Source organism: Macroventuria anomochaeta, assembly GCF_010093625.1.
Source record: "Macroventuria anomochaeta strain CBS 525.71 unplaced genomic scaffold BU25scaffold_33, whole genome shotgun sequence".
Lineage (NCBI taxonomy): Eukaryota > Fungi > Ascomycota > Dothideomycetes > Pleosporales > Didymellaceae > Macroventuria > Macroventuria anomochaeta.
The window spans coordinates 244,235-271,107 of record NW_022985394.1 but is presented as its reverse complement, the minus strand read 5'-3'; the positions used below and the strand labels follow the sequence as shown (position 1 = coordinate 271,107).

The 26,873-nt window shown below is 51.8% G+C and overlaps 11 protein-coding genes across 11 annotated transcripts in view; 5 read left to right on the top strand and 6 right to left on the bottom strand.

The window, feature by feature from the left end:
* The window catches only part of BU25DRAFT_399800 (HET-domain-containing protein), a gene marked incomplete at its 3' end in the record, with an annotated part of 4,718 nt that extends 4,274 nt beyond the window's left edge, over positions 1-444 (top strand). Inside the window, exon 3 of the mRNA XM_033704947.1 lies at positions 6-444. Coding sequence (XP_033558236.1) covers positions 6-444 — 439 coding nt within the window. The remainder of the gene's footprint in view (positions 1-5) is intronic.
* A 1,294-nt stretch (positions 445-1,738) lies between these two features.
* BU25DRAFT_348813 (DnaJ-domain-containing protein) lies at positions 1,739-3,069 on the bottom strand (the record flags this gene model as incomplete). Its single annotated transcript, XM_033703219.1, has 4 exons — positions 1,739-2,032; positions 2,091-2,776; positions 2,833-2,946; positions 3,036-3,069. 4 exons carry the CDS (start codon positions 3,067-3,069, stop codon positions 1,739-1,741), a joined length of 1,128 nt encoding a protein of 375 aa, XP_033558235.1.
* A 561-nt stretch (positions 3,070-3,630) lies between these two features.
* Positions 3,631-5,239, bottom strand: BU25DRAFT_374908 (centromere/microtubule-binding protein-like protein cbf5; the record flags this gene model as incomplete). Its single annotated transcript, XM_033704074.1, has 4 exons — positions 3,631-3,963; positions 4,007-4,865; positions 4,919-5,075; positions 5,131-5,239. The coding sequence occupies 4 exons, from the start codon at positions 5,237-5,239 to the stop codon at positions 3,631-3,633; spliced, it is 1,458 nt and encodes a 485-aa protein (XP_033558234.1).
* A 2,785-nt stretch (positions 5,240-8,024) lies between these two features.
* On the bottom strand, positions 8,025-9,498 carry BU25DRAFT_413923 (Aldo/keto reductase). The gene is made up of 4 exons (XM_033707158.1): positions 9,415-9,498; positions 9,268-9,355; positions 9,132-9,145; positions 8,025-8,893 (listed from the first exon to the last, which is right to left on the bottom strand). The coding sequence occupies exons 1-4, from the start codon at positions 9,459-9,461 to the stop codon at positions 8,047-8,049; spliced, it is 996 nt and encodes a 331-aa protein (XP_033558233.1). The 5' UTR covers positions 9,462-9,498; the 3' UTR covers positions 8,025-8,046.
* Positions 9,499-10,514: 1,016 nt separating this feature from the next.
* BU25DRAFT_424427 (ArgJ-domain-containing protein) lies at positions 10,515-13,499 on the bottom strand (the record flags this gene model as incomplete). The annotated part of the gene is made up of 2 exons (XM_033708283.1): positions 10,515-11,721; positions 12,139-13,499. The coding sequence occupies 2 exons, from the start codon at positions 13,497-13,499 to the stop codon at positions 10,515-10,517; spliced, it is 2,568 nt and encodes an 855-aa protein (XP_033558232.1).
* Positions 13,500-15,101: 1,602 nt separating this feature from the next.
* BU25DRAFT_166146 (uncharacterized protein) lies at positions 15,102-16,619 on the top strand. Its single transcript, XM_033700778.1, has one exon. The coding sequence runs from the start codon at positions 15,488-15,490 to the stop codon at positions 16,436-16,438; it is 951 nt and encodes a 316-aa protein (XP_033558231.1). The 5' UTR covers positions 15,102-15,487; the 3' UTR covers positions 16,439-16,619.
* A 220-nt stretch (positions 16,620-16,839) lies between these two features.
* BU25DRAFT_461532 (cell cycle control protein cwf14) lies at positions 16,840-17,289 on the bottom strand (the record flags this gene model as incomplete). The annotated part of the gene is made up of 1 exon (XM_033710452.1): positions 16,840-17,289. One exon carries the CDS (start codon positions 17,287-17,289, stop codon positions 16,840-16,842), a length of 450 nt encoding a protein of 149 aa, XP_033558230.1.
* Positions 17,290-17,520: 231 nt separating this feature from the next.
* BU25DRAFT_413917 (NADH dehydrogenase, alpha subcomplex, subunit 6) lies at positions 17,521-18,265 on the top strand. Its single transcript, XM_033707157.1, has 4 exons — positions 17,521-17,596; positions 17,654-17,715; positions 17,881-18,135; positions 18,202-18,265. The coding sequence occupies exons 1-4, from the start codon at positions 17,554-17,556 to the stop codon at positions 18,211-18,213; spliced, it is 372 nt and encodes a 123-aa protein (XP_033558229.1). The 5' UTR covers positions 17,521-17,553; the 3' UTR covers positions 18,214-18,265.
* On the bottom strand, positions 18,265-19,029 carry BU25DRAFT_493933 (RBP11-like subunits of RNA polymerase). The gene is made up of 4 exons (XM_033711744.1): positions 18,844-19,029; positions 18,700-18,791; positions 18,552-18,628; positions 18,265-18,500 (listed from the first exon to the last, which is right to left on the bottom strand). Exons 1-4 carry the CDS (start codon positions 18,946-18,948, stop codon positions 18,379-18,381), a joined length of 396 nt encoding a protein of 131 aa, XP_033558228.1. The 5' UTR covers positions 18,949-19,029; the 3' UTR covers positions 18,265-18,378.
* A 161-nt stretch (positions 19,030-19,190) lies between these two features.
* Positions 19,191-20,054, top strand: BU25DRAFT_413914 (imidazoleglycerol-phosphate dehydratase-like protein). Its single transcript, XM_033707156.1, has one exon. It carries the CDS (start codon positions 19,294-19,296, stop codon positions 19,996-19,998), a length of 705 nt encoding a protein of 234 aa, XP_033558227.1. The 5' UTR covers positions 19,191-19,293; the 3' UTR covers positions 19,999-20,054.
* A 3,380-nt stretch (positions 20,055-23,434) lies between these two features.
* Positions 23,435-26,249, top strand: BU25DRAFT_493930 (uncharacterized protein; the record flags this gene model as incomplete). Its single annotated transcript, XM_033711743.1, has 9 exons — positions 23,435-23,593; positions 23,646-23,934; positions 23,991-24,183; positions 24,247-24,537; positions 24,599-24,772; positions 24,841-24,865; positions 24,927-25,505; positions 25,570-26,012; positions 26,239-26,249. Coding segments are annotated over exons 1-9 (2,007 nt in total). The 5' UTR covers positions 23,435-23,591.
* Positions 26,250-26,873: the final 624 nt, after the last annotated feature.

The window sequence follows — 26,873 nt, the reverse complement described above, 5'->3', positions numbered from 1 at the left end:
CATAGTGACGATGTCACCTCTGTAGCCTTCTCGCACGACTCGATGAAGCTGGCTTCGGCGTCATGGGACAACACCGTCAAGGTGTGGGATGCGAGCAGCGGCGCATGCCTGCAGATGCCCAACATTGGCACGGCTGTTTACAACCTAGCCTTCGATTCCACAAACTCTTTTCTCCATACCGAGATAGGTACTATTGCAATACACAGCTCAGGGACTCCTAGCGAGGCGGTTATCGCGGAGCCTGAGCGTCCTGTGTATGTAGGCACTAGTCTTAGCCCAGACAACCTATGGATCAGGCTTGATGGCAGTAATATGCTGTGGATACCGTCGGAGTTTCGACCGTCATACTCGACGGTGTGCGGGAGCAGTGTTGGTATGGGCGTTGGGTCTGGCAGAGTATGGCTTTGCAGTGTTGTCCTTGCAGACGCTCGTATCCATTCGTAGCAAAGTATAAGAAAAGGCTGGTCCCTCACTACTTTACCTTAGTTCTCCTGTACTCCTGTTTTAGAGACGCGGGTAGGTGATGCACACAAGCACAAAGTTGCACATTGCAGCATAGAAGCTTAACAAGATTCTAGGAGTAGCTGTCGCCAAAGCATGCCTCTGTGGAGTTCGAGTTCTGAGTCCTCGCTGTTTCTCGTGATATGCTTCGCACGGAAGGATTCGCAGCAGAGGCGGGGGAAACAGATATGTTGCGCGCGTGAATAACTACCACACGTTGGGCACATGGTTGCGAATGCTTTTGGGAAGCCGTTAGCGTGCGCCACACCTATTCTTGGGCGTCGATCTGTTGTAGGTATAGCGCCAAATTCTTTACTATAGCATGCTGCAGCATCTGAGCACGCTACTGCAGACTACATGCGTACCAATAAGTGCTAGCGCATTCCGACAGGCTGGGTAGGCTTGTGCGATCTTTGCTCTCGACCGGCGAAACTCCCGGACGGCACATTTCTGAGGTCAAAGCAGCCTTATGAGCCGCGAGACACAATCTTCCTCAATCGCACTTTCTATTAAACCCTCCGACTGTTATAGAGGTCCCTCAGGTCGCGAATGGACAGGGGGGTAACAACGAAGGGTCGTTTGACGGCATTGACGAAACGGTCTACAGCATGATCAACATCGCGATGATCTCCATCAGAGACAGGTGTCTCGGGGAGGGAATGGCTGCAGAATATTACTTTATTAATGCTAAGCCTGTACATCTGCGTACAAAGGATAGCGAAGCTCCGAATTGCTAAGCTGTCCCATACCGTGCGTCCCGGCACGCTTGGACGGACGTTACATTACATCCTCGGCAAAAGCTTTCGTCTCTCCCATTCTCTTAATGAACAAGTAGCCCATTACTCGATCATAACCTTGCCATTACCAGCAGTCGACGGAAGCAGCGATGAGTTCCACAAGGAGTCACGATGTCAAGGATTGTTGCGCAGGTAACGTTTCTATAGACGTAGCCAAAGGCATCACTTTCTGATCTTCTCAATTGCTCCATTCTTGTTCAGATCATCATGTCAGATACGTCGAATATAAAGTCTTTGAGTATGAATCCATTTCGTTAATCATCTTATCATCTACAGACATCGCATGCCTCTGCTGTTCGCTCCAAACTGCTGGCTGCCAATATAAACATACGAAAGAAAGTCCGGGCTAACAGAAGTTCAGCCATATCAGAACACCGCCAACGCCATTCGCTCATCCAGATCGAGCATCTATCAGCAAAACCGTCCCTATTGACGACCATCTACAAAATCGTCTTCAGCTGCTCCTTCTGCTGCGCCGTCAAACTCGCCGGGAACTTAATCTTGACTCCAATAATGAAGTCCCCACGCTCAGCCGGCTTCTTGCTCTTTGGCATACCCAAGTTGGGGTATCGTTCTATCCACGTTGGTCCCGTGGGCCCGCCGCTGCCGACGCTGAGCTGTTTGCCGTCGATGGTTTGCACGGTGCGGCGCCAGCCGGTCAGCGCTTCTTTGAGGTCGAGTTCGATGGTGCGCTTGATATCGTCGCCTTCGCGGGTGAAGAGGGGGTGTGGTTTCTGACATCCAGTTAGTATCGTGTTGAAAGTGAAGAGGGGGATGTGGGAGCGGGCTTACCTCTGAGACGACGAAGTGCAGATCCTGTGTTCCGCCTTCAACCTGATCGCCGACGTCTGAGAATTTGATCTTGCTGCCGGCTTTCAAGCCCTTCTTGATTGGCACCTCGAGAATCCGGTCCTGCGTGCTCTGCTTCCCGGTCGCTTGGTCGTATGTTTTCCGCTTGATCTTGAGCTTCTTCGTTGTGCCATTGAACAGCTCCTCGAGAGTAACCGCCAGCGGCTTCTCGACGACCGTAACCTCAGGCTCAGGCGCTCTCCTGCCTCCCGAGAAGCGCCCACCGGGCCCTCGGCCGCCGCGCGAGCCTCCCATACCGCCGGGCATGCCGCCCATACCGAAGCCGCCAAAACCGCCGAAGTCGTCGTCGTCGCCGCCCATGCTGCCTCCGCCGCCGCGCAGGAATTCAGAGAAGATGCTTTCGGGGTTCGAGAAGTTGAAGCCATTGGCACCGCCGCCGCCGTTGGCGCCGCCGCCGGTGGAGAAGTGGAATGTTCGTGCGCCGCCGCCGGGCATGCCTCCTCCTGCGCCTGCGAAAGGGAAGCCACCACCGCCTGCGAATGGGTTGCCTCCAGGGTCAGCACCCTCTGGCGCAGGCTGGCCGCCACGCAGTATGAATTCGAGGCCGTATTGGTCATATGTCTGGCGTTTTTCGGGGTCGGAGAGGATCTCGTATGCTTGCGAGCATTCTTAGGTATTACGTCAGTACTAAGCCTAAGTAATAGGAGGGGGAGCTCAGCCATACCTTTGAACTTCTCGGCCGCCTGTGGGTTATCCTTGTTTTTGTCGGGGTGCCATTTCAGCGCCGCCTTGCGGTATGCTTTCTTGATCTCCTCCTGTGTTGCTGTAGGCGATACGCCTGTAAAAGATGTTAGTATGTGTATGCAGCTATTTGTGAGCCCTGCAGTCAAGCAGGGCCGAGGAGGGGTAGGCAAGGGTCAAACGTACCTAATGAATCGTAGAGCTTGGTCTCTTTGACCATTGTGGCAGAATATTACGCAAAAGGAAAGGGTATCTCGTGTGCGCGTGAAAGTAAGTCGGTTCTGGACGAGTGGTGCCCGAGTGAGGCTTGCTTTTATGATCGAGTGCATGGAAATGTCTCGCGATCTCCACAATGCGGCGGTGCGCACGAGCCAACAAAGACGTCAGAGAACTCGCCAGAACCTTCCATATCAGCTGTACGTGAAGTGATGCGACAGAGTGAACTTGAAGTTTGTGAATGTTTCTTAGAGCTTCTACTTCGACATTTACAGCTAGAACCTCGAATTGAATCGACATGCCTGTCAATGCAGTAGTCATGTTCATACACCTAGTCGCCCGCCCTGATGCAAAAGTTTTGACGCGCCCAACTCCTTCATGCCAATCCAGTAACGCCGACTCCCGTACGCGGTTTTCCATATGCTACACATGAGCAGGTATCCAGAACAGAGTGAGATGCGCAACATGCACACGTTTGTTGTGTACATCGCTGGTAGATAGAACAACAACATGGTGCTGTTGGCTGGCCGAGATAATCGTTATTTCACAACACAGCTGCAGCTGCTCAGTCAGAGTCGCTGTCGCTCTCGGCCGCCTTGCTCTTCCTCTTCTCCTTCTTGGCCTTCTTTGCGGCCTTCTCCTCCTTCTTCTTGCGCTTGCGCTCGGCCTTCTCCTCAGCGGTCTCGTCCTCGTCGTGCTTGCGCTTCTTGGTCTTCTCAGAGGCAGCGCTGGCCTCAGGCTCCTCACCAGTGGGAGCAACGGCGGGGGCAGCAAGAACCTCGGCGGTTGAAGTGGTCTCGGCGAGAGGTGCGGACTCGACATCGGTCCTGTTAAAGTCCTTGTACTCGGTGTTCCACTTGGCGGGGGTCTTCTCGTTGGGGCGGCCGAATTTCTGGTCCTGTTAGCTTTGCACGCGGAACTAGAGAGACTTTGCAACTTACGTCGAGTGTGCCGGCCTCCTTCATCTTCTTCTTCTCAGTGGCAACCGGGCCCATGCCCCATCGCCTGGGGTACAGGTCACGCTCCATGATAACACGCTTGATCTTGGCGACAACGCCGTGGTCGCAAGATGTCATCTCGACAGCGGACATCTGTGCGTAGGCAAGGGCGATGGCCTCACCCTTAGTGGTCATGAGGACAACCTCCTCGTGAATCTCAATGCCCTTCTCGAAGCGGAGAAGACCGGGCAGCATGAGCTTAGCACCGTAGCAAATGGCGTTGACAGAGCTGTCCTTGACAACAATGCGCTTGTAACTGGTAAGAAGAGACTCAAGGGGAGAGATGACGTGGCGAAGGTAGGACTCGTCGCGGTTGTTGTCGTGCAGCCACTGGGCGTCGAGAACGTCGTGAAGAGTGACCAGGTCCTTGGTCTCGTCCATAGCACCAGACCTCACACGGCGCAGCTCCTGCATGTGGGCGCCAACACCGAGCAAAAGACCCAAATGAACGCAGAGAGTACGGATGTAGGTACCGGCCTCGCAGCTGACCCAGAAAACACCAAGCTGCCTCTCATTGTCGAATTCGTAGAGCTTGCTCTCGTGGATGGTTCGGATACGGAGCTGGCGCTTGACGGCGGAGATAAGCGGGGGGCGCTGGAAGAGAGCACCAGTGAGGGTCTCGAGGGCGCGCGCGAACTGGGCCTCGCCTCCGGGGAGCTTGTCGTGCAGGCGGATAACGCAGACGTACTCCTTACCAGCACCCTGCTGGGACTTGACAAGACGAGTGGCGCGGTCAATGCACACAATCAAGCATCCAGTGACCTTGGGATCGAGGGTTCCGGAGTGACCAGTCTTCTCAACGCTGCGAGTCTATTAGCCACCTGTCTGACATTCTACATTGATCGCATTGCGTACCGGAGCATACGCTTGATCCATGATACAACTTCGTGGGATGAAGGGTTCGAGGGCTTGTCGAGGTTGATGACACCGGAGGAAATGTACGACTTGAGGTCACGCGCAAGAGGCGCGCATCCCTGAGGAATGGGGGTGTAATGTGACGTGCGAACGAGCACTGCAATTTTGTCAGTTTGAATATTCTGAAGCTGTATCTCGAGCTCCCTGCATACAGTCGCTGTAGTTCTTGAGCAGCAGCGGCCAGTCGCTGGTGTCGATGGCAGGCGCAGAGGCCTCTGGCTTGATAGTGTAGGCGTCGGGGTTGGTCTGCACGAGAGCCATTGCGTCGAAAATTTGGTGGACCTGGTGGTTGCACTTGCCGTCCTGCAAAGCTCATAACTTTTTGGCAGGCGCGAGAATTTCATCGAGGCCCGAGCGCCTACTAGCGTCCTCGGTAAAACTGCCGGGCCGGTCTGACCATCAGGACAGGAGGGACTAAATGATGCAACACCAACAACATCAGAGCATCTTAAACATCAATGGGCTAACATTGATAATCAAGCGTGTAGGCGTCCTGCAAGTGGATACGCCACCGTCAGACTCGTGAAACTTCCTATAGCTGAATCAGACTTACAGGAGAGTATCTGTCAACCACCACTATAAGCCAATGGCTCGAAACCATGCGCAAGAGTACTGTTCACGCCACATCATCGAACTGACATTTACCCAACGCAGAGCCTATATGCCATCCTCGAAGTCACGCTTTTCGACGACACTCATGCCAACACTTTTTGCATCTGGTGTTCTCAGGAACGAAGCGATGGCGTCGCCAGTGGTGATCAATAATGCATGCTTAGCTCTTTCACACTCGTCCCCATCGACCGGTTTGTGGGTACATTTCTTCAACAACAGCCAGGTGGCAACAAATCCCACAAGCTTACTGAAGTTGGAAACAGTGGTGAAGGCCGTGATCCAGAAACGATCCTCCAGCTTACATCTTTGCGGCATACGTTTGCTCAATCAGTATTCGACCTTGTCATACTGGGAGGAGTGTAGTTCATCGTCGGACCGAAACAGCCCAGCGTAGCAGCCGAAACCTTGGCTGCGCGTACTTCCGTTTGCATTTGTTGGCGGAGAGTCGCTCGTAGTTCAAGAGGTCCTGTTGGACAATATGGAAGTTGTCTGGGAACTGTGCAATCTCACTCTCATCCGAGTCGCGCATCATGACCCCTCAGGACTGTTGAAAGATATTCCATTGAAAAACCCTTCGGTCACTGTAAGCTGGTGATACCGGTATGCGCTTGGCGAGAAGATCACTGATGAGTTCCACCTGTAAATGTAAGCATCGAACATTCTGTAAAGCTCAGAGAAGAGCCCTACAACAGATTCAACTGGAAGCTGAAGACCAAAACAACAGAAAAGCCATATTTGGTACACACGTACCATGGGCCACTCGGCAGAAGCCACCGCGGTCACATTGTCAGATCTCAAGTGCGAAAAAAAAACACCATTACCCCTGCTAGCGACGGAAGAGCGTTCAAAATATCATGTGAGGATTACCGCGACCTCAACAGTACCGCTACACGTCCTCTGTAGACCTTCCACGAAACAACATTGCAAGACTGCAGTCAAAGATGCACTGATGCGAACTTCACGTGCAACGCTGCCTTGTTCGATGCTAGCCTACATTTAGGATACGAGAACTGTTACCTGTTTGACGATCTTCCGCCACTGCTGAACAGAAGTTCCGACTACGCGTTCGTCTATCTTGACTCGCTCTCAGCGAAGGATGTGGCACCGCCGCCTGGGTCTTCTCTGGTGAAGAATAAGCTTTGGGTTGCTGGAGCGATATTAGTTCCAATTGAGGTCTTAATAGGGTTCTTTTGGGTATGGAGGATCAGAGTGAAGCGGAGGAAGAAAGTTGTGTAGAAAGCATCGACATAATATCAGAGTGCTGGAATCACCAGGAATCTGTGCATTGTGTGAAACTTTAAACACCACGTCAACACCTTCTGATACATTGCTAATCCTCTTATTATCTCTCCATTAACATTTTATAAGAGCTAGAAAGTGCGCAAAGTTCGCTCCGGTGGAATCAAATGGCTATTTGAGCCATCGCAAGCGTCTGAACCATCGTGTATCAGTCGTTGAGCCGTCTCCAGAAGCTCGCCAACGTGCTGTGGAGGCATTTTGTATGGAAGTTCTTTGGTAGTACATCCATTTGTCCGTCAACACAAGTCGACCAGTCGACAACAGCATTTCTTGGTAGGTTCAACCGCGAGTATTCCAGATTGATTATGTGATACGAGCAGTCCCTTTCACCAGCCCTATCAAGGTTCGATCCCTAAGTTCGATAGAAGGCTATTGACTACGAGGAGTTTCACCAACACCTGAAAGTCCAGCATGTGGACGGTGAAGTTTTTGCGCCTAATTCTCCTTTCCTCCCATTCTCGGTGATTGTCCGCCGAAACTGCATTTTGCCCCGAAAGTTGGAAGAAGTGGAGTAGTTGAACGCACAGTCTGCAATCGGGGTGTAGAGAGCTTCGTAAGATACTTCCGTCGGTAAACTCTGACTTCCTTAGGTTCTTGAAAGACTGAATCATATCTTTTTCCAATGCGCTACATCTTTTGCATACCTCGTTCCTGCGTGCTAGAACGTCTTGTGCTTGCGAAATGACCTGTGATAACAGGTGCTTGACGCGCAGTAATTCCGGTATTTTGAAGAAGGCGCGTAAGTGTTGTGAGCTTCACAGGGCTAGAAGGGGTTCCGAGGGAGCAGAAACACAGAGTCGAGTCGCCACCTCTCGTTTGGGTTGAGCCGTTGCAGTTTTTGTTTGAAAGAAGCGGAATAAAGTTGTTGATACTGAGGTCTTGCAGCCACGACCCTGCAATGTTCAAAGCAGAACGAGACTATATCGCAAGGCAGCAACCCCAATAATCAGAGCTCGACGATCTATTCCCGATCCTTGTGAACAAATCGTGAAGGGGATGTAATGTCAGCAAGAGCGGCATTGCATGGATACTTTCTCGTGTTCATGTCACTAAGTCCCTACAAATTGTAGCATTCTTGGGGTTTTCGATGGCAGGTCACACGAAGGCAACTAAGAAGGCACGCATTATTGATTCACGGCCTTATTGACGTTTTATATCTAGAGAACGACCTTGTTAGGCGCTTCCTGCTCTTCAGGTTCATCGAAGATGTTGATGCTCCAGCGAGGCTTATTAGCGGTGTAAGGCACGTTGTACCTCCTGCGGCCCTGGTGCTCGTCTGAGAACTTCTGGATAGCAGCAACATCCTCCTCACTCAGCTCAATCTCCTTGAAGTTCTCTGCAATCCTGGAAGGAGTGACAGACTTGGGAATGACGGAGTGTCCACCGACCTGGCTCCAGGCAAGGATGACCTGAGCGGGTGTGGCGTTTTTCTTCTCGGCAATAGCCTTGACCTCGCTGCGAGTGATGAGGAGAGGAATGTTGAAGAAGTTGTTGCCGAAGGCGGAGTAGGCGGTAATGTGGATGTTCTTTTCTTTGGCATAGGCAATGAGCTCCTTGCTGGGAAGGATGGGGTGACGCTCAATCTGGTTGACGGCAGGGACGAGGTCGGTCTTCTCGATAAGGGCCTTGAGATTCTTGTATGTGAAGTTGGAGACACCGACAGAGCGGACCTTGCTCTTGGGGAGCTTGTTGACGGCCTTCCATGTCTCGCTATTGGGTACCGAGTTGTCGATGTTGACCTCGTTCGCGTCGGAGGTGGCAGGGAAGAGGTCAGAGTGAGGGTCCTTTCCTGGGCCGAAGTTGACGGGCCAGTGAATAAGGTAGAGATCAAGGTAGTCAAGCTCGAGCTCGGCAAGAGTGTCATCGAGAGCAGCCTCGACGTGCTCAGGGTTGTGCTGAGTGTTCCAGAGCTTAGATGTGATGAAGATGTCCTCACGCTTGAGGCCAGGAATATCCTTGAAAGCACGCTTGATGCCTTCGGCGACTTCCTTCTGGTTCTCGTAACTGATTGGTGGGAAATATGTTAGTCAAATTTCTTAGCGGTGGATTGTGAAAGAGTGGCCATAGCTCCTTGAAGGTCTCCACCGAGGGGCATCCCAGCTTCGACCTCCACTAAACTTTGACCCACAGGTATACAATTGCCGTAATAGCCACGCTGGCGGCAGTGGCGGGAAAACTCTTGTGAAGGGACGGGGAAACTCTTGCGAAGAGACGGGGAAGAACGTGGGGTGTAGAAACTCACATCTTGGCGAGATCCTGAAGAGAAATCAGTCAGCAAGAGTTATTCAAGTAGCAGCATTCCAGTGAAGGAAGGATATTCCAGGGTCCAACTGCAGTGCAACGGCTTTCAGGGTCCAACGATCGTCAAGGTCACTTACAAGGTGTCGGTAACCAATCTTCAGCGCCTCGTAGACACCATTGCCAACCTCACCAGGAGCGGCTTGCCATGTGCCGTATCCCAATTGACTATTGCGAACGCATTAGCGGAGTTCCTACACAACGTCTTGTGTGACGGGAGAGCGTACGGGATCTTGTAGCCAGTGTTGAGAGTGACGGTCTTTCCGGAAGACATTCTGAAGGATGTATATGCCTTGAGAGGTGTAAATGGGGTATAACAAGGTACTTGGAGTCCCAGCAGAGAGCGCGGGAGGCTCCTTCTTATGCTCCGCATGGTGACAACTCTCGGCCGTCAGGTCGGCTCGATGGCGTTATGTACTCGCTGCAGGAATTGTTCCATCGCGCGGGATGTTGGTCATAAACAGCAAAGCGCAGTACCATGTTGGCTGGGATGTTTGTCTCAACTGTAGATGGCGGGATAATTGTGTGCTCTCGCGACGAAGAGATACCCCGCTGGCGTCATTCGGCCCTGCGCGTAGCGCTCGCGTGGGGCTTGTCGCTCGGTAAGAAGTGCGCCGAAGACACCTCAACACCTCGACCTCCATCTCAACATCTGTTCGTGTGCTCGAAAGCCTCTTGATACCATTTCATACCCAAGCGTCATGATTCTCACGTTCAAAAGGAAGACTTTCCGAAGTTTCCTTGCGAGTCCCCGCGCGTAATCGCCTTTAGAGGATGACACCTTCATTTCATAGTCTTCCATGTTCACTGCATCTGTAGTCAAACCGCGCAGTCTTCTCTTGATCTTTCAGAACGTTCTTCTCGACGATTTCATCATTCATGGGATCCCGACAACAGACCACGTGTGCCCCGTTCGGCTGGACCACGAGCACAGCTACATAAGATTTCGTCTCGAAACCTCTTTCTTCCCCCTCACCGAAGTTGATGAATATTCTGTGGGCGAATAACAAAAAGGAAGAACTAGTTGTATTCCTAGACAAAGAGGGACAAGAGACTGTATAGACTCTCAAAGCTTACATGATAGGGCACGTGACATACTAACTGTGTTGGCTAACATAGTCGCTCTCATACCAAGTGCGATGAGTCCTAGTGACAACAGCCGTGTTGATCCCAGGTAGAGCTCCAAAAGCATGGCTTACCAGTAACGATTCATTCAAAGTCAGCGGTGCTCCAAGACCAATGTGGACGTGATGCATCACGTGCCCGCTAACTGTGCTACGTCTTTTCACTACAGGGCCATTGATGAGGGCTCCATTAAAGCGCTCAATCAGGTCTCTTTCGTTAACAAGTCTATGAGAACTCCTTGTGCATCCCATTCGTCATGTTTCGCGCACGTCCGAGCCGCCATTTGCGCTTGCTTGAGCCATTCATTCCATACTGCAGTCCTCGGTACACCGTCTTTCACCCAATCTGAAGTTTTAGTGACCCAGATAGCCGTCCAAAGACTCCTCGTAAAGGTCGGATTGGGGATGATCTCAGGTGGAGTAATGTCGAAATCGACGTGCCATGATAAGCGAGTCGGCAGAATCGCAGCGATCCAATACAACAGATTCAAGACTGTATATGTAACAGCAAGCGCAGCTTTGATTGTCCAGACTGCGTTGCCGAATAAAACGATTGACCCCACGAGGGTGAGCCCACCTACAGTACCGCTCAGACCGCGTCCCGTGAAAGAACTTACGGTGTAGTCGATATACTCCGGATGGAAATACAGCATGCGCGCGATACTTTCATTGCATCGGACGATCGTGAAGCTTCCATTTGGATATCTTATGACAACCGTACTAGGTGGCGCGCTATCGTGGTAATGAAATCTAGGCAGACTTGTTGTCCACCGCATTCCCACACAGAGCAGCGGCGTTGTGAAGCTCATGACCAAGATACCAGTAAGCGCAACAGCGTCTCCAAGTACGACTGCCCACGCGGCAAGACCGAAAGATATCGCACAACTGAATATGGCGATCAAGTTCATAGGCGAAAACAGTCTCGGCCGAATTGGGGGTGGGCGCTTTAATCCTTTCTTGCTTATATTGTCGTCAAAACCGATATCGATTATGCGTGTCGTAAAGCTCGGCAACTCGGATCCGTCGCTGTGAATCATTCGAGCATAATAAGACAACGAATCTCGTTCGTTACCCGAATGTATACCCATCACGCGTACGTCATCTTCAGACTCGAGCTTCTTCGGTCGCTGAGCAAGGAGTCCCTGTGGTGCCGGTATCAGGCGGGGAAGGAAACATAGTGGAGACATGCATATTTGTTGACTGCATGCTAGGATGTTGTGTTCGCCCAAGAAGGCAAGGATATTCACAACGTCGAGGCTCCAGTCGTCGCGCAGGTACGGAAAGGTGAGATTGGCCATGTTGAGCGCTCGTGGCTCGCGCGAGTCGGAGTCAAGTTGAGTAGAAGGCGGTTTTGGTAGATTTCGAGAGGATGCAACATCGAATGCACACGATGACGCGACATAGGCGACGCTTTATGATGTTTGACTGCGCCCAGTAGATCAGCCACAAGCGAGGCGAAGTACATGGCTAGACTTCAGATGAGGCTGAGCATAGCGAACTTTCGACGTCCCGTCACGCGTGATTGGACGGTTAGCGAACCTGGAGGCCATCAATATCGGAATGATACAAAATTGGGGCCGTGAGATGGATGTCTGATAACGTGCTGGTGTGAAAGAAGGCAGGTTGCAGGTGGTTCTATGCGGTTCGAAGCAGACACAAAACATTCCCGGCTGTCGCGCGTGTCAATTGCGGGCGCGTCCGAGGAAGACACAGAAGGAACGACCAGATTATAGAAGGTAACTCGAAGAGCTTAAGCGATTCTGGAGAGGCCGGATACAAGAAAACTCACATGCTCATGTCCTGTAATCTCCATTGATAGTAACATACTCATGCGAAAAATCGCACGTCCAAAAAACTGCCTCCTCCCTGTACTTCCCTTCGCTCAACTGGACCTTGATCTCCAAATCCTCCGCCTCCAGAATCTTCGCCGCGCGCTCCTCATCAACCTGCTCCGGCTCACCGCTCACCAGGAGTTTCAGCTCCTCGCTCCCATCCGAGGGAATGAAGCTCACACTCGTTTCCTCAGGAATGACGCCGTCGACATTCTCGGCGTAGCCAGTGGCGCACAGGATACGGCCCCAATTCGCGTCCTTTCCGTACAGAGCTGTCTTGACGAGAGGGGAACGCGCGATGGTTGAGGCGACGCGGTGTGCGTCTTCGTAGGTCGCAGCGTTAGTGACGCGGATGGTGACAAACTTTGTCGCGCCCTCGCCGTCGCGAACAACGAGCTTAGCGAGGTCAATGGCGAAGTCGGTGAGTGTCTTTTGGAAGGCGTCGAAGTCAGGAGAAGAGGTGCTGGAGATGGGCCTCCCGCCAGCAGCGCCGTTGGCGAGGATGGCGACGGTGTCGTTGGTCGATGTGTCGCCGTCGATCGAGATGCTGTTGAAGGACTTGGTGATGGCGGAGCTAAGTGCTGTTTGCAGAGGGCCGGCGGCGACGGGTGCGTCGGTGCAGATTACGCCTAGAAGGGTCGCCATGTTGGGGTGGATCATTCCTGCTCCCTTGGTCATGCCGGCGATGTGGTACTCCTCATGACTACTGGGTAGTGTAAAGGACTTCGAGAGCAGTTTGGGGAATGTGTCGGTCGTGCAGATAGCTTTGGCGGTGCCCAGCCAGTGCTCATGTGTGTCTCCGAGGTTGTAGTATGCGGTGGGGATCTTAGAAACGATCTTCTGAATAGGTAGTCGCTGGCCGATGACACCAGTGCTCATAACGAGACTTCGGCTTTGGCCATCGTCCTCGCCGTTGCTGTCCTGGGTGAAGGCCTTGTCGGTCTCCTTGCCCATCAATGTCGCGTCCTCAATGCCGCCTTTCCCAGTAACGGCATTGGCGCAGCCGCTGTTGATGATGACGGACCTGATGCCCTCACCCTTCCTACTCTTCAGCAAATTTCGGCTCACTGTGACGGGTGCAGCCTGAAATTTGTTTGTTGTGAATACTGCTGCACCGGTGCATGGTGAATCGGATGCAATGAGAGCAAGGTCGTCGAGTCGGGTGTTTGAAGCTTTCACGCCAACATGGGCGCTTCCAGCCTTGAACCCCAGCGGATAGGTGCCAGATGTTGGTATGTACTTCTTCTTTGCGGCGGGAATTGCACCGTCGCCAGGTGCTGCATAGCTTCGTGTTTGCGACGCGAAGATGCGATTTGTACGGGCGAGAAAGCGGGGATTGGGGCGTGCGAGAGACATGATGGACGAAGCAGGCAGTGAGATCTGCTACTTGAGATAACTGCGTGGTTGTGAGCTCAATGGCTGCGGTCAAAAGAAAAAGCGCGCAATCGCAAATGACGCAGAACCTCGATAGCTTGAACAGCTCTTCGCAGCTCTTCAATGTGACTCAATCGCCTCTCTAGAGAATCAACATACCTGGACGACTATTATCTATACACAGTCTTCCAATTGACAGCTCACGCCCTACAATGACTCCAAACACCACAATGACTCCACGTCCGCTATCGGGCTCCACGATAACACCTCGCTATTCCTTTCCTGCCGTAGCCCCATCCCTAGCCCCACAGCAGCAACAGCGCACCCGACGTCGAGCCAACAAGGTAGCAAAGCAGAATCAGGTACCAAGTCACAACCAACTGCTCTGGTCGCGCGATATATGGAGATGCAATGAAGAGTAGTGTTGCGGTCGGCAGGCTGGCGGGGATCGAGAGGCGCAGACCGGCAGCGAGGTCGGTGAGGAAGATGCAGAGTGCGCTGGAGGGAGTGGTGTAGGGGAGGCTGTGGATGCCGTAGAGGATAAGACACTGCGAGGCTGCGAGAAAGAGGACCAAGGTAAGGGTGCAGGGTTCGATTAAGTTGTGATGGTAATTCACGAAGGTCTTGCGTTGTAATGTGGCGTAAGAGCCGGTTCCGCGAGAGGCAGGAGTGTTTTCTGCTCAGCGAGGTAGGTGTCCATGGTTGCTTGAGGTATTGATGTTCAACACTGGATGCGCGAAGGCGAAGAAAGTGAAAGGTTCAACCTCAGTCAGGCCTCTCAGTGTTTGAGACTCTGACCGCTGCCGGCTGTCTCATCATAGCCGCCGGAACTGGACCGAGTGCGACATTGCCGAATGTGGTGATCCAGTCACTATGCTGTCATCTCGAAGCAGTCCCAGATGTCAACCAACACATTCTTGCGCCAATGCTGAGTACAGACATGTCAAAGGTCGCTGGCTGTCCATTGGTGTACTTCAGCTCAGCGTTCAGCCTTACTAGTTACAGGGCTAACATACCTGCCAAACAGCCATGAGTAACCTGCAAGCAAACCTACAAAGACGCATAGCCTGCGTTTTCGAAACCTCGAAAACACTGCAAGCGGACTCTCGTGCAAAGCTCTTGGAGTTGAGCCTCGACTTGCTGACCTGAGAATAGCCTCCTTCACCCAAAACAGCAATCCGCTAGCCATGTGCAGCATGTTCGGAGTTCACACCCGCGGACATGCCAAACACCTCATAGTGCAATACTTTTCCGCTGCTCGCCTTGCTTGTAGCATCCCTCATACCCATCACTCAACTCGAGGACTTGAGTGAAGGCTCCGAGTAGGGACGATGTGAAGCCCAACTACACCATTATGCGTGGGAATTTGTTGCACGCATAATCCACCAGCATCACATCGCAGAATAAGCAAACAAATCTCGTGGTCACGCGTAAATCACACCCTCTTTCCCATCATCCACCTTACTTTCTTCGTACCTGAAACGCCGCCACGCTCGTCATTGTTCACTCTCAAAGCTCCGCCCGCCACAAGTGAGCCACGAGCACACCACAAAGCGAAGTCTCGTCGTTTCATGCTGGACATGGGGCCGAGCGGAAGTCCGTTTTAGTCTAACATGATTCTACGTGGGGTGTGGCAGCCTGACAGAGCAGCGACGGACTCGAGAAGGAGGGGGCATGGGGAGGGCAGGGCAAAGCAGGGTGGTGGACCTGGATTTGTTTGTTCCGGCACAATGAGAAGTTTATCATCGAAGGGCGCCCTAGTAGCAACGCAGCAACACACGCTTTGTACTTTTCTAAAACATTTAGGCTGCACATCTTTGTTGCAACTGCGCTCGAAAACGCATCTTTGTCGACACTGTTCCAGAAGTTCTTTGGAACCCAACGTCTATACATAGAGTTCAGCAAGGGGCATCTCGTTAATCGTTGGTGGCGCGAACATCAACAGGTGACGTGCAGCCCCGAACACCACGATGCGCTCGATTGAGCGTAAGGTACATATCGAAGGACGATCCGCACCGCACACGGCAACAGATGATGTTGTGCGTGGCCAACAGCCGCAAGATCCGAAGTCGTCATCGCCGTCTCCCTTGCCAACAATACGGATACAACAGGCCACAATTTCCACGTCGCAGCAATTCACAGTACCTGCGGACACGATATCGACAAGCAATCCGACAATGCCAGCGAAAATAACCAAACCCGCGGCGCCTTCACAGGAGAGACACAGTCTCCCAGCGAAATCGATAGCCGGACTTGCGATGATCCCCGTAGCCGTGCTGCTCATCGCGGTGGCGATATTCACATATCTCTGGCTGCGCAAGCGTCGCAGACGAGCTCCCATCATCTGCCACCTCGGTTCCACGCCTCCACCAGCAGTACCAGAAAAGGACTTCTGCTCGCCAACCAGCTCGTTCGACTCCACTGCCAGCGGCGGAAAGGTGCGCAGCATGAACGCCATGAGCACACCAGTCGTGCATACGGGCTGGATTGCATCGCCGCGCTCGCAGGCACGACCCTCGAACAACTCTACGGTCCATCACAATCCTTGGAACGATCAGCTTCCTAAGGTCTCGGCGGATATCACGAGTGCTGGTCTTCAAGTTCCTAGGGGAGCGGATGTAGGAGATGATAGCCCTATTGATCGAAGCAGCCCGTTCAGGCTGAAGACGGGCGATACGAAGAGGAGCAGTTTGGATCCGGATGTTATGAGTGCTTGGCCTGCGCCGCCGCAGCCAGCAGTACAGCCGGCACCGTTGCAATCATCACGTACTGGAAAGACGTATATGGAGCGGAGGTCCATCAGCGCGGAGTACTTTGCGCAGGAGAGGGACAGCCGTGATGCGCGCGGGGCGCAAGAGTACTGGGAGGATGTTAGGCTTGAGCTGGGACCTGATCCGGGGCCAACGGTCAGATCGCACTGAACGAACAGACTGCGACTGTAGAACAGGATAGATAGCATGATTAGCGCGGCGTTTGCACGTTTCAATATACCCCTGGGAGGCAGGTTCATGGATAGACTCTTCCACTTCATGTATTGCGTCTGTGGATATGTTAACGACTGAATGTAAACTAATGACTGGTCCGACACACCCTCTGAAGTTCGCTCGTGACGCGCTTGTTTTCCTCTTCGTCGCAATAGCCCACAGGATGACCTCTGGTCGTCGAGGCTCCGAAGAGCTTGCCGTCATGCTGTATGGGTATAGAATGCAGATCGATCGTGGATGGGCGCAATGCAAGCCGGCGGCAAGCCTTTTTCGGTTACGAGCAGTCGTAGGGGTCCACAATGCGCCCGTGTCTGCGCAGCCGTATCCGTGTTCTCCCCTCAGTCACTCGAGGCGCACCCTCTGCAGCCGCAGTTCACGCACTGGATATCCTGGTTCTCTTTCATCTGCTCCTTGGGCACGCGACAGATGCACGTCGACCTGAAGTTCGTCTCCTTGGTCTGGATGCACCTCGTGCAGCACAGCTTCTCATAACCCTGCTTCTTCCACTTGGCAATCAACATAGCATCCGCGTATCCGTTCTTCAGCAAGTAGTCGTACAGCTGCTTGCTGATGGCTTCCTTCTCGTAGTAGAGGTCGTAGATATATCGCGAGCGCTGGTGGGTGATTTGGAAGATGGGCCACGTCATCTCGTACTTCTTCTTGCCCTCATGCGATGCGTTCTCGGCGTCTTTCATCTTATTCTGGAACTCGAGGAGCGTGTCTTCCAGGTCTTCGAAGCCGTCCGGTGGGGCCTTCTTCGAGGCGCGTGCTGTGCGGACTGGCGGCATGGTGGCGGATGTCGGTGGCGCAGATTTATCTAGAGTCCTTCGTGTCGTTTGGTGGTTTCAACAGTATGTATGCGCCAATCTGTGTGGTGTGAATGTCTGATGTGAATGTCTGGTGTTCTCGTAAGGCGTTCGCTCATCCACAACGCTCAGAAAGCGCCACCCGGGAGAACTGCGCTAGCGAAATGCCAAGCAACCACTCCACCGAGCCGCATCGGCACTCCATAGCAAGCTCGGTGAACACTCGAGCTCTGCAACACCGCCAACATGGTCATCAACCCTACCTACCTTGCCCAGCGCACGCGCTCATGTACGAAATATGTTTGATACAGCCATTGGGACACCTGGGTTGCTAACGCGGTCACAGCGGTCAACTGGTCCGATGCGAAGAAGAGGGTCATCCACAGCTACCGAGACTGGCTGCGATCGGTACGTTCACCCCGCCCGAGGTGGTCGAAATTTGGCGAGGATCCACGTGTTGGAGACACGCGGAACACTGGGAAGAGGTGGAAGATCACAGAGGAAGAGCGGAGCTACGGAAACACAGAAGAGGCAGCCGGCAAAGATACATCAAAGGCTGACTGAAGATAACAGGCCCCCGAGATCCAGACTATGTACTCGCTCAACCTGCCGGTCTCCACGCTGCGCACGAAGATGCGGCAAGAGTTCGAGCGGCATCGATATGTGAATCAAATAAAGACAGTAGACGTACTGCTCTTCAACAGCCACCAAGAGTTCCAGGAAACACTCAACTTCTGGAAGCAACTGTCGCACGTTCTCAAGTACTTCCGAGCTGAGGAGGACCCCAAGGCGAGGTTGCCAGCGAACTTCATCAACGGTTTCTTGGAGGTATGAGAGCCTGCATCTTCCCTAGTATCTGCCGTGTCCCACACGAATACTAACTATAACATGTAGGGACGCAACTGATCGAAGTTCACAGCCTGGGGCTAGGAGCGAAACAAGACAAAGAAAGCGTGTGTATAGCTTTGTCACAATACCATTTCCTTTTTCGTGCGCCGATCCGTAGATGCTATCCGTGAACGCCTGCAATGCAATGACCCTTGTCCAACCTCGCTTAGAGGCGCTGACACTCTACTGCTCCATCTGGTTGATAAACTCCTCTCTCGAGACAGTGAACTTCTCAGTGACTACATCGCACATGTTCATCAGGTCCTCAAGGCCCTTCTCCAAGACTTGATATACGCTGACGTTGTCTGCAATAATGTCAGACATGTGACCAGAGTGCGAAGAACAGCAGAGCTTACCGTATGTCTGGATGCGCAGGTTCATCTTTGTCTCTGAGGGGTGAGGAATAGAGTAACCGCAGAACTCGACATCAGGGCTGAACAGATCGTCAGCGCAGATTCTCAAGACTATCACAATCTATACGCGCTGGCGACAGCAACAACTCACTTCTTCATGATGATATATCTCAGCGCATTGCCGAGTGTGTGGTCCTCGCCGTCAAACTGAAATGAAGCAGCGCTCTCGGTGGCTCCCGCCAGCTGCGCAACGTTAGCGCTACAGCCTCACAGAGTCGCGGCAGTCCCAACGTACGACACGTATCCTGTCGCGGTCTACCGAGGCATCGATTTCATCGCCGTGCTCAGACGCAGGGTCGATAATCTTGGGCGCAACCTTCTCTTCTGTAGCAGACGGCATTTTTCTCGGTTTCCTTGCTCTTTCTTTATTTTTGAGTAATCTCTGGATCCAGTAACAGCGATCTGCGTGGTTCGTGGTGATATGTGTACCTGAGAGCGTGACTTCGCGATATCAAAAGTTTTCCCTGCGCGCGTTTTCGGTCGGCGAATCAGTGGTGGCTTACTTTTTTTCAGCCCTACGGCCGCGGCTAGCCTGTGACGCGGGTACGTGGGGTACGCCTCCGATCGCACCTCAACTTTTCTCGACAGCACTCACAACTGCAATTGACCACCAACTTCACCTTGCTATCCCGTAGAACACATCTGCAACATCACATCTAGAGCCAAGTTCGACAATACCGCCACAATGCCGCGCACCGCAACCCTCAACCGCGACACCAACGAGACCAAAATCCAAGTCTCCATCAACCTCGACGGCGGCTCGCTGGACGCCTACGAGCACTCCGACTTCTGGGCAGCCCTCGACAAGAAGAACCTGAACGGCGAAGGTGAGAACATCGAAAAGGACCATGCAACACAAAAGTCCAACAGCCAGGAAATCTCCGTCGACACCGGCATCGGCTTCCTCGACCACATGATCCACGCGCTGGCCAAGCACGCCGGCTGGTCCCTCCGCATCAGGTGCAAGGGCGACCTGCACATCGACGACCACCACACCTCCGAAGACGCGTTCCTTGCACTCGGTGCTGCGTTCAAGGATGCGCTGCAGGGCTCCACGGGTCTGGCGCGGTTCGGACACGCCTACGCGCCCCTTGATGAGGCGCTGTCGCGCGCCGTGATCGACCTGAGCAACAGGCCGTACAGCATCATTGATTTGGGGCTGAGGAGAGAGAAGATTGGCGATTTGAGCTGCGAGATGATCCCTCACTGCCTTCAGAGCTTTGCGCAGGCGAGTGGGACGACGTTGCATGTGGATTGCTTGAGGGGAGAGAATGATCATCACAGGGCTGAGAGTGCGTTCAAGGCGCTTGCTGTTGCTATCAGGCATGCGACGACGGTGGTCAAGCAGTGGGAGGGCGAGGTGAGGAGTACGAAGGGTGTGCTGTACTAAGTGTGCAAGGAACGGTATTCTAGGAACGATCTGTACGTGACATGAATGAAGACAATGAAACAAGGCAGGGTCTGTTTTGCGTTAGCCCCCGTCGACCTGGTGATCCTCATGGGTATGGCCAAAATTTGTGGGTCTTACTGTCATGACCGTGTTTCTTCGGCCACATCGATCGTGCAAAAAAAGCTCCAGTCTTTGCACATCGCTCGCGGTTCTCGCGTCGCATCTGAGAGCGAAAGGATAGTAAAAACATACAACAGCGGGTATTCGCTACAACTAACTACTGATCCGCCGGTACGTTGCTCAACTGTGGTGTCGCTCGTATCTGCTGAGAACGAGCAGCAGCGGATCGTAACCCAATGCCAACGTTCGGAGCGTCTCTTTTCGATTGGACGATTGCTACGGCCGCTTCGTCGAGGTAGTGGACGGCAACAAGACGACGGACACAATCCATAGTCCACTCCTGGCACCGACGATTCGTCGTCTAAATCCACCAGCAAGCCCACTCATTGCCCAGACTTTTACACTTACATCGTTGACTGGCTCGAGGAAATTAGCGCTGGCCCTGGGCGGTTGAACCTGTGCCGCCACCGGCTCAAGGTTACCCCGTGGGGTAGTGTCTGTTACTCTCTGGCCTTCGAACTTGTGTAGATACTGAACGTGGACGGATCCGATCGGGACTCTATCTAGAGGACGTCCAGTCGCCGCAGGATCGTATCTACGTTAACCCCCAAAGAAAATTTTGTCATCGCGGCATCAACTACGTGGATGAGAGTTCTTTCGCCACCGTTCTCTTCGTACGGGACATGTATCGCAAAGTGAGAACGTTGACCGGTCTGCACACGGTAAATGATGAGATATATGGTGCGGGTAAAGGATTTAGTTGGAGGACAGAACGAACTTCGCGCGATGCGAGCTGTGGCAACAAGAAGACTGCAATGAAAATGCTGAAAAAATGTTGTTGATTGATTGATTGATTGATTGGTTTAACGTCCTATCTGAGTCTAAGACTATGGAAGACGAGAGGAGCAGTAGCTCCTCTGGTAATGCAAAGATTTAGTTACATGAGAGTGAGGTCAATGGAGAAAAAAAAATGTTGTTATTTGGTATGGTCAAGATCACTCACGGGGAATCTTCAGGTTACTTATACTGAGGGTCAAGTATCATGATCGATATCTCCAATTCGACCTCATGAGCGGTAGGAAAACGCTCGCCCCCATCATGAGCCACCATCAAATGCAGCTCGCTCCGCTCTTGGCCACTCACTCGTCGTTTGCTTGACACGAAAATGGAGAATCTAGCTGTACCTCGTGCAGCAATACGCTGTATAGTGGCGCCACTACCAAGGTGAGTCAGCCTGAGAGACCGAGGGTAAGCATGAAACGCAAATTTGCAGTAGAACTGTCATAGTTCTGTTGAGATCGATGGGTTGTAAATTGAGAAAATTAACAGGTTGCTAAGATGCGGCGCAGTCAGCGTGTCAATCTCTGTGGAAGGGTTGAGATGTTGATTGATCCTAAGAGCTATGGGCTAGAATCGATCGAGACTATATAGTAGAAGGGGATAGCAGTGAAGGGTTAGGGAAGCAAACTGAGCTAACCGAATGAGCTGGACAATCAGTGCAGCGGACCGTTAACAAACACTGCAACGGACCGCTAGCAGCAAACAGATGGCGATCGGTGGATACCTTCACTCCCTCTGACAATCTCTGAAGCACAACGCCGAGCTCCAAAGATCTACGTGCCCGTGAACCACGCCGTATTCTAGTCATCAAGAGTATGGACGGAATATACTACCAGCGGCAATCAACAGTAACATGATGGCGTTTTTATCGAACAATGACAGTTTGTTTATATTTTCATACCGATGAAGCTGAATTTTTCCAAAGAAGCATGCACCGGCGTATGATTGAAAGCTTTTCTGCCAAGTACGGCCATTGTCGTCTGAGAGACAGCATGTCGTTGAACGGACTTTCTTAGGATTAAAATCTCTTAACTGTATTGCACACCTGTAGAGCGTGCGTGAAATGCCCCCCCCCCCCCAAATTAAAAAACGTGAATTACTCAAGCAAAGCGCTAACGTCCAAGAAAGGTTCCAGTCATCCAGTAATGTTAACCAGCAAGCGCTTTGCTTTATAACGTTGCGCATTAATGCCTTAATTTAGTATAACCTAGAAGTATGGTGCTTCACTGCACTTTGTATGGGACTTTGGCTGTGGCGAGGTCAGAGTGCCTTCATATGCCCTAGAATAGTAGAGCCGATTTGGATGAGTGTTAAACACGTGAGGCTATGTGTAAGGCTCTCGCGGAAGCGCGCGTGATGATTCTTGTACTCAGATGTTAGCGTAACATAGTAGCGATGCAATTGAACCAGGAATGGAATAGAGTTCGCAGTAGACTCTGAAATATAGATGGTCAGCTAACTAATTTGGGAGCACTAGTGGCAGATCCAGAGAGAACGGTGCTAGGGGAGGCATACCCCAGCATCAACACTTGAGAGCTAGGTTGAGATTCCAATAACAAAGTTGATGGACGAGGTGGAACACAATGCTATAAGGTCAGTGTTCCTACTTGCGATATACTTGAATGAATGTATTGGTGATGCAGTCTGCTCAGTGCCAATTGTGCGATTAGTTGCCGAGTGCTGACGTTCGGTTTTCTTACTGTGATTCTCCCTTGTCGAATGTAATTGCTGTGCTGCACTGGTCGTGATTGATGACAACCGGTACCGGTTGTTCGGGATCGCAACAGTGTGATTACTGACAACAGGAACGCGCAAGACGACCTCCTCAAAACAGTCCCATAATAGACGGTGGGTCGGGCAGGAGTCCTTATTTTCAACGTCCTATGGTCGTATGTGAAGGTCAACTACCAATATCTTTGATATGGCTGTATTCGGCATTATTGCTGCTCCAAACAGAACACAAAAGACGCAAATCATCCCCATCTGCGGTGGTTTTGCGAGCTTGTCGTAAGCGCTGGTGGCGCGGATGATCAGGGATTCGACCGCAGTCCTGATTTAGTCCAGCTAATCACTATCCATCAACATTTTATATCGAGTCATCCACTCCGATCTCCGACCATCATCGCATGATGCTGGGCTTGACATTATTGGACGCAACCAAGTATGCTGATCTACGCTGCAGCAACTTGAGGGGAGCATACACTTGTGAGAGCATGTCAGCTTTCCGTGGCATACTTAGGTGGCCTTGCAATTCCTATAGTACATGTAAGCTTGATATATGATCAGACTTAGATATTTGCGTTTCTGATTTGCACGATCTTCGATGAGACCGCTCGCTTGCTCGTTGAACGCGTTCAAATTCGTGCAAACTGTACCGCCCGGGCTCAGATCTGGCTGGGTAAGCACGTGGTGAGCTGAACTTTGCCAAGTTACTCAGCCTCCCCGCCTGGTTATCTTTGAGCAGGCTTACCCCACATTCGCAACTTCTTGACGCCCTCGACATAGCAATACGACTGTAGCACACCTCTTCAATAGTAGAACATTTCTGGACGTGCGAAGACGACCTCACTGATACGAGCACCCGCTCCAATAACCATAGCGGCGTTGTAGCAGACGGAGATAGCCGTGGTAACATGTCAGCCTGTGCCACTAAACTCTTTCGAGAGATTCAGCTAACCTGAGCGAAGGAGTAACTACCGGCTAGCCATAGCTCTCGACGAGTTTCAACAAACCCTCACGCCAGATCAGACTGCTCAGCTCAAGTCATACTCGAATCATGCGCCTACACCAAATGATGTTGTCTCGCTAACAGACCAAGTCATCCAGGCCAACGCAAGTCGCAAGACCCACATCTTCGCCTCACGGCTTCAAGGACTCCTTGGCTCCATCCAACAGTATTGCAACATAATCGACACATGCGTGGGACCTAACCAGATAGCGGCGCTAGTTTGGGGCAGCATCAAGCTTGTAATTCTGGTTCGTACTCCACCTCAACGCTTCGTTATTCCCACTTACAATATGCCACTACGCAGACCTCGTCAAACTTTTCAGAGTACTTTGAAAAGCTATCAGAACGAATTGCTCAGCTCAGTAATTACTGCCCTCGATTCTCAGAATACGACAAACTTTTCCCAACATCCATCAGGCTACAACAAGCACTTTCTGACTTTTATGCTGTTGTGGTTAGCTTCTGTTCCAAGGCGCTTCATGTGATACAGGAGAGAGGTAAGATACCAAGTCTGTACTTTGGTTACACGAGACATTCCAATTAACGTCTTACATCGACAGGCGCCAAGCGCTTTTCCAAGTCGATCTGGAAATCATTCAAGGTCGAGTTCAAAGAAATAGAGGAGAGCATCAGTGAAGCAAAGGATGAAGTCGCCGAAGAGTTGGCGCTGGCGTCAGAACAAGAGGCACATGAATTTCGTGGCTATCTGACTGCGGCAGTAGAGGAGAACAACTCTTTCCGTATAGAGCAGAGAGCCGAGATTGAAGCAAGCCGGAATTTTCGATCACAACAGAGGCATGCATTGCAACAAACCAGAGCTCGGCAGATCCAAAAAATCGTCAAAGAAGAAGGTACCTTGCATGCTACCGAAGTCATACCTGCTCGAACGAAACTAACAAAGAACTATCACAGAACGTCAAAAGATTCGATTGCTGCAACTTATTCCGAGCCATGACTACGCTCTTAGCCTTCGTCGAGCAAGAGGATTGCGTTGCGAAGGGACGTGTGATTGGCTTCTCCAACGGCCAGAATTCCGGGAATGGGTTGATCGGAGAGGCGCAAAGCACCTGTGGTGTTACGGTATCCGTACGTTGTCATCGGTTAGAGTAATTTACTGGATGTTTGCACGCTTTACTGACTTCTACGATGCACAGCTGGTTGTGGAAAATCGGTCTTAATGTACGAAGTCCCCTCGTCACTACACATTCCACAAAACCGTATGTGCTAAGTAAACCGCTAGGGGACACGCCATCAACCATCTCAGTCGAAGCTTCGCAGCTCACAGTAGTACGGTCATCATCTACTACTTCTTCGACTACTCCAAGAAGAAGTCACTGCAGGTATCTGCCTTCCTGCGGTGCGTCTTGCATCAGGTTATCACAGTCGACAACCTTCTTCCCGAGTCGCAAAGGAGTTTAGAGTCTCTTTTTGAAGAGCGGATAGGCAATCCAGGGCCCGCTATCGATGAACTAGAGAGGTTGGTCTGTCACTTCATCGCGAAATACGAATCTGCTTTTCTCCTCATTGACGGTCTTGACGAAGTCAGCGAGACGGAGCGAAGGAACGTCAAATCTGTACTCAAGACGATACAGAAGAAAGAAAGTGTTCGTATCCTTGCTATGACACATGCTGCCATGGACATGACGAAGGTGCTCACTCGGTGTTCACGTCTTCAGATCAAGCCAGATGACCTTAGGCATGACATCACAACGTATGTTCAACTGCAGATTGATACGTACTTGCAAAGCGACCTCCTTGGCTGTTCATCCTCTGCGCTTGACTTGGTCAAGCGAAAGTTAGTTTCTGACGCGGAAGGAATGTACGTTACAATCTTCTCACCTTCGAATCATGTATCTGCGTGCCTGTGCTGATTTTCGCACCAGGTTCCTTTGGGTTGACCTACATATCAAGGCTATCTTAGATGCCTGTGAAGAGGATGGAACCCCAGACAGGATTCCTGATCTTCTCGAGACACTTCCACAAGGAATCACAGAGTTGTACAGCCTCCTGTTGCACAGGGTTACAGAGGGATCCAGTCATCAGGCTGAAAGGGCGAAGAAGGCGTTCCAGTGGGCGATCTACGGTAGACGACCACTAGCGATCGAAGAGCTGCAAGAGGCGGTATCCATCACCGCAGAACAGAAGTCATGGACTGCTCCCTCTTTTGCACTAGATGCATCGAGACTTAGCAGAATGTGCGCAAACCTAATTGATCACGACGAGGCTACGAAGCAAGTAGTGCTAGCTCACCACTCTGTCGAGTCGTTCTTCCGAAGCGAGCCTGGCGGAGGAAACCTCAAAGCCTTTTCAATTGACGAAGTCGAGAGTGAGCAGTACTTATCAGATGTCTGCCTTACATATCTGTCGTTCACAGATTTTCAAAAAGCGCTTGTTCGGACCTCTGACACAAGAAACCTCCGAATCATGAATCATCCTACACGATTGATAGGTGGCATGACGCCAGGTTTGATTCGACCGTGGGTATCCAAAGCTGTCAGCCGCCGCCGATCCAAAACAACAAATCAATCTGTTGACGTTATCAACGTCCTTAGGACTGAACTAAGCTCCCATCAGTCAATGAACATGAACCCGAACTTCCGGATTCTGGAATATTGTAAGACGCACTGGCACATTCATAGCCATTACATAGATCCGCAGCTGGATGTGCAACGCTTTTCACGTCTACAGAATTTCGTATGTGGAACACACTTACCAAAGGAGTGGATGCCTTGGAGCTCTTTAGAAGACAAAGGATCTTTGCCCTATTGGGGGATGTTTATCTGGTCTGTACGGAATGGCCATACAGCCATATATCAGGTATGGAAGAACATCGCAACGATCGGGGAATCCAGCTACTGGGAACGCTTCTGGCGAGAAGGGGGGACTATGACGTTCGATACCGCCTGTTCTACAGCCAATCTTGAGCAGCTAGAGACTCTACTTGTGCAACGAGAAGGAGAAGACCGTCGGATGAGACCGTCAAAAGATGAGCTCAATCAAGCCCTAGTGAGGGTCTGTTACTTGGGGCATGACGATGTCATCAGGCGGCTGCTTCAAGAAAAGGCTGATGTCAACGCTGCGGCAGGAGATGGGGGAAGAACTGCGCTACAAGCTGCAGCAGGTGGAGGTCATCTCACAGTAGTCGAGCTGCTGCTTCAAGAGAAGGCTGATGTCAACGCTGCTGCAG

Coding starts and splice junctions, on each gene's coding strand:
- BU25DRAFT_413923 (XM_033707158.1), bottom strand. CDS start 9,461: ATGTCTTCCGGAAAGACCGTCACTCTCAACACTGGCTACAAGATCCC. Junction 9,356..9,414: donor AACACTGGCTACAAGATCCC/GTACGCTCTCCC, acceptor CGTTCGCAATAG/TCAATTGGGATACGGCACAT.
- BU25DRAFT_166146 (XM_033700778.1), top strand. CDS start 15,488: ATGCGCTCGATTGAGCGTAAGGTACATATCGAAGGACGATCCGCACCG.
- BU25DRAFT_413917 (XM_033707157.1), top strand. CDS start 17,554: ATGGTCATCAACCCTACCTACCTTGCCCAGCGCACGCGCTCAT. Junction 17,597..17,653: donor TGCCCAGCGCACGCGCTCAT/GTACGAAATATG, acceptor ACGCGGTCACAG/CGGTCAACTGGTCCGATGCG. Junction 17,716..17,880: donor ACCGAGACTGGCTGCGATCG/GTACGTTCACCC, acceptor TGAAGATAACAG/GCCCCCGAGATCCAGACTAT.
- BU25DRAFT_493933 (XM_033711744.1), bottom strand. CDS start 18,948: ATGCCGTCTGCTACAGAAGAGAAGGTTGCGCCCAAGATTATCGACCCT. Junction 18,792..18,843: donor ACCGCGACAGGATACGTGTC/GTACGTTGGGAC, acceptor AACGTTGCGCAG/CTGGCGGGAGCCACCGAGAG. Junction 18,501..18,551: donor CCTGCGCATCCAGACATACG/GTAAGCTCTGCT, acceptor ACATTATTGCAG/ACAACGTCAGCGTATATCAA.
- BU25DRAFT_413914 (XM_033707156.1), top strand. CDS start 19,294: ATGCCGCGCACCGCAACCCTCAACCGCGACACCAACGAGACCAAAATC.